Source organism: Branchiostoma lanceolatum, chromosome 19, assembly GCF_035083965.1.
Source record: "Branchiostoma lanceolatum isolate klBraLanc5 chromosome 19, klBraLanc5.hap2, whole genome shotgun sequence".
Taxonomy (NCBI): Eukaryota; Metazoa; Chordata; class Leptocardii; order Amphioxiformes; family Branchiostomatidae; genus Branchiostoma; species Branchiostoma lanceolatum.
This window is the reverse complement of record NC_089740.1, coordinates 1,395,368-1,403,904: the sequence shown is the minus strand read 5'-3', so window position 1 is coordinate 1,403,904 and position 8,537 is coordinate 1,395,368. Positions and strand designations below refer to the sequence as shown.

General features: G+C 42.2%; 1 protein-coding gene across 1 annotated transcript; it reads left to right on the top strand.

The window, feature by feature from the left end:
• The first annotated feature begins 1,591 nt into the window (after positions 1 to 1,591).
• LOC136424955 (ficolin-3-like) lies at positions 1,592 to 8,276 on the top strand. The gene is made up of 9 exons (XM_066413610.1): positions 1,592 to 2,197; positions 2,856 to 2,920; positions 3,566 to 3,740; positions 4,236 to 4,358; positions 4,968 to 5,128; positions 5,730 to 5,799; positions 6,241 to 6,373; positions 7,035 to 7,219; positions 7,533 to 8,276. Exons 1-9 carry the CDS (start codon positions 1,981 to 1,983, stop codon positions 7,649 to 7,651), a joined length of 1,248 nt encoding a protein of 415 aa, XP_066269707.1. The 5' UTR covers positions 1,592 to 1,980; the 3' UTR covers positions 7,652 to 8,276.
• Positions 8,277 to 8,537: the final 261 nt, after the last annotated feature.

The following is an 8,537-nucleotide window of genomic DNA, read 5'->3' as shown; positions in this document are numbered from 1 at the left end:
AGCACTGGCATACACGTCTCTAGTAAGACCAAACCTTGAATATGCTGCAACCGTTTGGGATCCATACACAAAGAAGGATAGAGATAAACTGGAGAGGGTGCAGAACCAAGCAGCCAGATTCTGCACGAACAACTATGACAGGGGCGCTAGTGTAACAAAAATGAAAGCATATCTGCAATGGATGTCACTTGAGGACAGGAGAACAATGTCCAGACTTTGCATGATGTACAAGATGACTAATAAACTTGTGGACGTACCGACTGATAAGTATCTAATGCCAGCTCAGAAGAGGACTAGAAATAGTCATGCTTTTAAGTACCAGAGTTATCAGCCAAGGATTGATGTGTTCAAAAATTCGTATTTCCCGAGAACCATAGTAGAATGGAACTCGTTGTCATCAAGTACTGTAGGAGCTTCCTCACTAAGTAGCTTTAAAGAACGGTTGCAGTCAGATATGCAAAGACTAGGTGTAACAGACCGTTTGGTGTAATATGACCAGCTGCTGCCGCGCCGCGTGCCTGCAAAGCTGGTGTGTTACGCCTAATGGCGGTTATACCGGCTATATAGATACAGATACAGAAACAGATACAGATACAGATGTCGGCACATTCCATGCAATGCCATTCAACCCGTAAACTCCAAGCAGATGTAAGGATCCAGCTCAGTGTCAGTGATTTACACGTGTTTTTTGTAACATTACAAAAAGCCACACTACGAGAAATACATAGTAAATATTGTCCCCAAGACGAGACAAACACTGAGACACCAGCTGGATCCTTACATCTGCTTGGAGATTATTCAAACCTTTCCTTGATGAAAACTCCATATAATTGGAATCTTAGCAAAGTTTTCTCAACTAAAATTTCGAATTTACTCAGTCTGTAAAAGCGAAGAAATGCCACATCCTGGCTTATACCACCATTTCAGTAGACGTCAATCGTGCTGCGCCCTCACTGCGACCAAAATTGAATCAGTGTCACTCTTTATTTCATAACTGGAATATCACACAAAGCGTAGAAATATGTCATTCGGATGGTGACGTAAAGCTGGCGGCCTCGTGTATGAGGGAGCTTCAGGCATTTGCCTCAAGCGTCAAGCCTCTACACGAACCCAACACACTTATCGAGAAGAGTAGGGGTGACCCGGTGTGCTTGGTCAAATACGTGAGCCGTGGCAAAGCCGCATTGCACTACCACTAGCTACATGAAAGAGCATCATGCTTCACCTTTTTATGAAACTCGTTGACCGATCTGCCAAGTTTCAGGTCGCAGCTCTAGTGGAACATGGGATTTAGTTATCATAATTAGGACCAGGGAATACATTTTGTACAGTCACGTGTGTGTGTTTGGAGAGGTCTCTGTCTCTGACTGACAAGAGGTCACATGTGTACTGAAAAACGTTTGTTGGTCTATGCACCCTCATCCTATAACACCTATTGTTGTGGAATCAGATTTGTATCTTCTCGAGCCGAACAAACAATGGGAAGGTAATCACGTCTGTACACAGGCCTAATCTGTGGAGCTCTGATAAACTGGACAAATATTCAATAGTTCAGGGACAACGAACGTTACCTCCAGTCCGAGGCTCACAGGGGTTTTTAGACTAGTCGTTAAGAAGACTTCTTAGTCACAACATTGAGGCTATAATTCACTGAAGGGACCATCGGTTCTGTATCTCTGTTTGCGGAATATATTTCAATTTGAAAAAAATTAATTCATACCTCTGTTTCTTGTGCCTAACACGTATTACAATGACCACTGTATTGAAAGGTCTGGATGAACAAATTGCGAAAATACACCTCTACCTATTGTAGGATGTGTATTACTGGTGGTAAACTTCGGAAGCTAAACAGAATGGTCTGCTAATGCCGTAGCGACTTGGTATCCCGATCCAGACCCCAGCTACCCCTATCACAACCTCCATCCCGAGCACTACTCCTTCAGCCACAGTGCACTGTGTGTACTTTGTATCAAGAAAAAGATGGCGAGGTATCGGCACGTATCTCTCTTCTTCTGCGGAATTCTCGCTCTTTCTTCGGCCCAAACGGATCCGATTCCCAACTATGAAGTGACCGAACATGGCGGCAGCTGTCGGTACTCCCTCCTGGTGGAGAAGCCTGCCGGCGGATGTCAGCAGACCGACTCCCCCCGGAAACACCTCACAGATCTACAGAACCGCATGGAAAACTTGGACCAAGGTAAGGCATCAGCTCTGCACGTTTCAAAAACTTCAGAAAGTTAAATTTGATCAATCATATCTTTTTATTACATGCTTGATTGTGTAGTATCATGTATGATTGGAAAGCTTGATTACTGGTCTTTATAATAACAAAATTTGTTATACAAGCACAACCGTAATCAAAACATACATGGTATCATTTTAAAATGGAAAAAATCAAGCTTTTCAGTGGTATACAATGCTTGTCGTCAAACAAACATCGGACAGATATGTGATATATGATATAATGCGTTTCATAACGTATAAATTGCGGAGAGGAATCGACCGAAACTAAGTGTCTACATTTTGTGCCAAGTATTATAGTACAACCAAATTGAGAAACTGTAAATACCGTAATTAAAGAATGGAATCTGAAAATATAAATTAGAGATTCCATTACAGGTGAATTTGATGTATGACTAGCAACTTGGCATTTTCATACTTTCATCAAGTTAGTACTACTACCAATGCATGCGTAGCACATTTCAGCAGATTGAGCAAACTTTGATGTAAACTATAACAAAGAAAAGGGCATTGTCGTTCCGAACATCCTGGTGCGGATTCAGCCTCGGGTAATCACGCCACCTGGCGGTTTATTTTCAAAATGTAACTGATTATGTATTTCACATTTCCTTCAGCGATTGACATGGCCGAGGAAAGGCGGTCTGAGACTTTTATGGAAAATAAAAACAAGCTGCTGAAGGTAGGAGAGATTCTTTATGCTGTTCTGATATACACCCAGAGTTTCATGACCTCTTATCGTCGTCAGCTGATGCTAGCCTTTACAACTGACGTATTCGAAATGTTTCCCAAAGATTGTGCATCATATTAGTCAATATTCCTCCTTACCCCCTGAAAACACAAATTTTCCAAAGTATGAAAGTCTTGTCTTAGTAACGACGGCTATATAAGTATGATATTCTTGTTGTTGTTTTTTAGTGTAAAGTTAAAAGGGATGTCCTCATTGTGCAAGCGCAATGCAGACTCACTGCGAGGCCATATGGATTAAATTCCGTGGGTCCGTGGGATGGAGTTCAATTTTAGGGTCGGCCCCAGCTCGGACATGATGTAAGGGATTGCGTTCTCCATTTCGGATGGTGACGCTTTCGGATGGTGGCGCTTTAGGCGTTAGCGCCAAACTTCTGCACGTAGAAGAACCCAACACACGTATCGAGAAGAGCGCGAGGCCGCATTGCACTACTAGCTACGGAAAAAGCGTCATGCTTCGTCCTCAGTCTGAAGTTCGACCTTTACCCTTTATCTAGATCTAGGCCAAGATGACCTGTACTTTAAATCCCGTTGGGACCGAATTCATCCATTTGTCCTTATTTCTTTCTTCGTCCTCCAGGAGGAAGCAGCGCGCCTAGCGGTAGAGAACGAGATAACAGAGATCCAGTTCCACACACAGAATTTAGAGGACTCCAATGAGAGCTTGAGAGAGCAGCTTCAGGGACAGACAGCAAAGATGAGACAACTACAGGACCAGATCAAGAACCTCAACACAGCCATAAGTCAGCTGATAGGTACGCCATGTCCGTCTCACATGTCGTTGGGTTAAGCGGATATCTCACAGGCCCAACTTGCGGAAGGCTTTCCGAATTGGCGCAAACCGGCAAAAATTTGTAACCTGGGTACCATCCTCCGTAGTAGCCGCTGGCACAAAAAAACGCTTGATAGCCATCTTCTTGATTTTATTTTTTTTTAGCCAGCGGTTACTACGGAGGATGGCACCCAGGCGCAATTCATTTATTCCTTTAGAACTTTCAATCTTCGGGATTTATGTGCACTTGTCCAAGAAAACGAAGATCAACATGGATGAGACTAGGATTTTGTCAGCAAAATGTCAACGTGTCCAAAATTATTTGAATTGATTTTTGAATTGTTCTGTTTTTACAGCTGAACACCTTTACCAATTCGAAGGTATCTTAGATATGCATCCTGGTTATTTTTAGAATGTGTGAATGGTTATTCTACATAATAACATTTGTTCTTTGCTCAAAATATATTCCTATGTGCAGATAAAAAGACGGAAACTGAATCAGACAAAGGTCCGTCGGAAACAGCCGGCAGTCCGACCACAACAGCGGGGACACCAGGACCCGTGCCGACCGGAACCGAGCAGCCAACAGCGGAGTTTAGAGGTGAGAGCCACCTGCGGTCTAGCATACCTACGGTAGTCGTCAAAGTGAGATAACGAGCGATCGAATCCTCCAAAATAGAATCTTGTTTGACGCCTGTTAACCAGTGGAACTATAACCATCTCAACGACACGGGTAAATAGTACCGTATGTTATATATATGACCTCTGTCTAGATATGACTCATATCATATAACATAGATTTAACTCAAGTGTTGTTTCAAGCTGCCTAGAATTGATCACCCTACTTAGATATTCCACTCTCAGTGTCGTGAAAGTAGAACTGGACTCGAGATCATTTGTTATTCCTTTCTGATCATAATGTTTGTGTGTAGTCTGTGTGTCATGTGTGTATCATAGACATACGCAATTTATTTCCCTAATTTCCTTGTATGACTTCTGTAGTAAGTCTGCTTTAATTTTGGTGAAAATCAAAAAGCAACCAGGATTTCAGTAGCATCCTTACGGCACCCTGGAGTATTATTTATGTTGTGTCTGTCTGTCGGTAAGTAACTGCGTGCATTTCCACACTGCAGTTATTGTGTCTTCCACCAGGGAGCGCTTTTTGTTTGCTCTTTCTTACTGCCCTGTTTGCATTGATTTCCATTGGCAGATTGTACGTTGTTGAAGAAAGATACTGCGGGCGAAGAGAGCGGCGTGAAGACCATGGTTCTCCCTGACGGCCAGGACTACACGGCGTTCTGTGACTTCAGCAGCCCGGGAGGACCATGGACCGTCATACAGAGGAGACGCGAGGCTCATGGCGACAAACAGGTGGGAACATTTGGAAGAAAGAGATATTCTACACAGGCGAGACACTGTTCTCGCCAAACGGATGAAGGACTCATGTTTGGTTTTAAAGCGGCTTTCTCATTGCGCCAAAATTTCGCCAATCAATTTCTCACCTAAAATTACGATTTTCTTAATATGAAAAAAATCGCAATTGGAAAATGGCACAAAAAAAGCGCAAAGCGGTGAACATTCTTCTATTGCTGAAAATCCCTTTTTGATTGATTTTGAATCATTGTATATTGATTCTCAATTATGTGGCGACAGGGCGATTTCCAATTCTGCCTAGTGTTATGATAAACTTGGACATACTTGAAAACAAGTTTGAAAGGAATTTCTTTATTCCTGGAAAGCGGGTGAAGGGTTAAGATGGTATCGAACACCTTAACCAACATTGCAAACACCATATCACCGGTGATTTACGGAGGTTTGTGTAAAACGGACTTTTGTTTTGATGCTGTTAGTCTGAAGCAAAGCAGGCGAGTCCAGAAAGGTTGTCAGAACAGAAACCAGGGCTCCAAACCTGAGGAAGGGAGGATAACGTTAGTCATGTCTTAGTCACACGTCTGTTTCTGTGTCCTTCTAGGTTGACTTCTTCAAGACATGGGACGAATACAGAAGAGGTTTTGGAAACCCTGATGGAGAATACTGGATAGGTGAGACAGTTTACTCTCTTATTTACCATCTATGGGTTCTAAAGCCCCAGGCACATCTAGCGATAGTCGTATGTGAAAACTTACTTTCAAACCCTTACTGAGAGCAGACCGATAGAACCGTTTAATGTTACGCCTGGATTGACCGAAAATGTTGTGAAAGGTAACTAAAGAAGAAAGAAGTTACATAATTTCTTTCTTTTTTTCCAAAAACTTTGAGAGTGAAAATTATTTGATGTGAGTATCTTTGACAATGAAATCTGATATTTCTACTTTAAAACAATTCACAAAAGGGTTCAGACTTGATTTAAATTCTATTGCTACGGATCGGCAAAGCAATCTTTGCTTTGTCGTAGTTTACAAGTTTTAAGATTAACCTGTAAAGTGATGTTGTGTTTGTCGTAGTTTATGATTTTAAACCATCAAAGTGATGTTTCCTCCCAGGAAACCACGCCCTCCACCAGCTGACCAAACATGGCGACTACGAACTAAGGGTTGAACTGCGCATGACTGAGGACGAGCGGGCGCATGCGCATTACGACATGTTCCGGGTCCTGGGAGCGGACTCAAAATATCAGTAGGCAGAATTCTTTTCAGTCACCATTCATTTTGGGTCAAGTCTCAGATAACGATCTAATGACTACAGTGCCTTCAGCGCTTCTGTAAAATCTCGTTGTGTGATTTCTGCAATCTTCAAAGTTGGTTTTGTGGGTATTCTATATCACATTTGCTATGGATCTGAGGTGAGGATTATATTCGTTTATGACAATTTATAGGAATCAGGCCACTTGCACAATGAGTAATAAACCATAAATAAATGCGCTGTAATGCGAACGTTTCTAATCAACCGCCCTATTTATTTTATACATTAGTTTGGCTTTTCTGCACACACAGTCAGGGCTTCCACTTTGGGTCAGCAATACTGAGTCTTATTTCCCTCATCGTTAGAGTGAAATATTAGTAACGTAGCGGTATCTTTTATCGTGCTGTACCCATTATCGTCCAATTTGTGTCACGTCCATATGCCGAGGTGTATTATGCAAAGGCCAGTTCTCATGAGCAATTAAGAACATATTAAGTATAATCCTTAGTCATGACTCTCCTATATACAAAGCAATAGAATGGGTTTCCATGTAGAAACAAAACGAAATAATCTCCTAAAGCCGTGATTTGGAAGTTATGCATGACGCACTTCATGTGTAATTTGACACCACTCTGCCCACCCGTGTGTTCCCCAGGTTGAAGCTGGGTCAGTTCAGCGGCACGGCTGGTGACGCCATGTTCGTCCACCGGAACCAGCCGTTCAGCACCAGGGACAGGGAGCATGACACTCTGGCCAGCGGCAACTGCGCCAGGGCTTACCGCGGGGGGTGGTGGTACGCCAAGTGCTTCGATGCTAATCTGAATGGAGAATACACTAAAGGTAACGAGATGTATATTATAACAAATGCAGTAGAAAACAGTTTCTTAGAAGGTCAAGTCGTTTTCTGTTCCTTCAAATATTCTTTCACCAGTTTGGTAACGTTACGCAGAAAATTGCTCATTACTAATTACTTATAATATGTAATCAATTACTCATTAATTATTTTGCGAAGAAGGCGGTAGTTTAGTAACTGTAGATAGCAGTGGCAAAAAAGACTATACTCTTATCCTTACCATGTTGCCACACAGCTTGATTTAAAGCTTGATTTAGTCGGGCTGCTTCTCACTGTTTCTCCATTGGGTCTTCCCTGCAGAGGCAGAGGCTAACCTGTCATCTGTGAGCTGGGTGCCATGGCGAGGCTACAAACCCATCCCGCATGTGGAAATGAAGATCCGCCACAAGCCGGCTGAGGACAGACCCAGCGAACCTTAGTCTATACTTCCAACTTAGTTCCGGTCACAGTACATTTTTGTAGAGATTTTGTACGTTATTTCAGCACACAAGGTACAGCTCTTACCAAGAAGCTTTCTATCTGTCCCCCGATCCTTCTCAAGTAGAAACGTCGCGATTCGAGTTAAATTTCTGGAGTCCAGAATTTTAACTCACATGACCTGAAACAAATTTTGACGTCAGCAACTGGTTAAATAGGCCCGGCAATTGGTAATGGCCCCCGTCACTGTCATTTTCATTCGAAGTAGATTATGTTTGATCTTTCTTAGCTTGTTAATCATTTCTATTTCTAAACGTAGGTAATAAGACTGCAGTAGACTGTAGGACCTATAATGAAGTATAAATCATGCAAATTGCTTCCTTATTTTGCATGAATAATGAGGAAAATCTACATTTGCAGTGTTTTCCACTAAAGGACTCGAATACATTAAGTAACATATGTAGTTTATGATCCCACTTTCCTGTAATGTGTGGGTTTTGTGATGTTAAGAGGAGAATAGTTTTCTTATTGTCTGTAAACGTGGAGAACTTAGGATGGATTATTATGATTGAATGGGAATGTCATGCAAAACATGCAAGTATGAATAAAACACACAAAACGTAAAAAGATGAGTTCTTTAGCGATGAATTTCGTTGAGAGCCCTGTCAAATTACCCCGTCGCAGCGACGCCGCCAACGTGTCGTGGGTCCAGTGTGATAGGGGTTTCATGTGTTTCTTTGCTATCTGGCTTGTATTGCTTGAGAGATGACCACCATTTACACGGAGACGAGTTGATAAATTACCTACTGCAGAGGTCCTATGTAGCAAGTGTGACAACAGAAATGAGATGATTGGGATATAAACTAACCATAGTCCTGATGCCACGCT

What these genes read in the sequence shown, in the direction of transcription:
- LOC136424955 (XM_066413610.1), top strand. Translation starts at nt 1,981, where the DNA reads ATGGCGAGGTATCGGCACGTATCTCTCTTCTTCTGCGGAATTCTCGCT. An exon ending in CATGGAAAACTTGGACCAAG is followed by an intron (nt 2,198 to 2,855) that starts GTAAGGCATCAG and finishes CATTTCCTTCAG; the next exon opens with CGATTGACATGGCCGAGGAA. An exon ending in TGATGGAGAATACTGGATAG is followed by an intron (nt 5,800 to 6,240) that starts GTGAGACAGTTT and finishes GTTTCCTCCCAG; the next exon opens with GAAACCACGCCCTCCACCAG.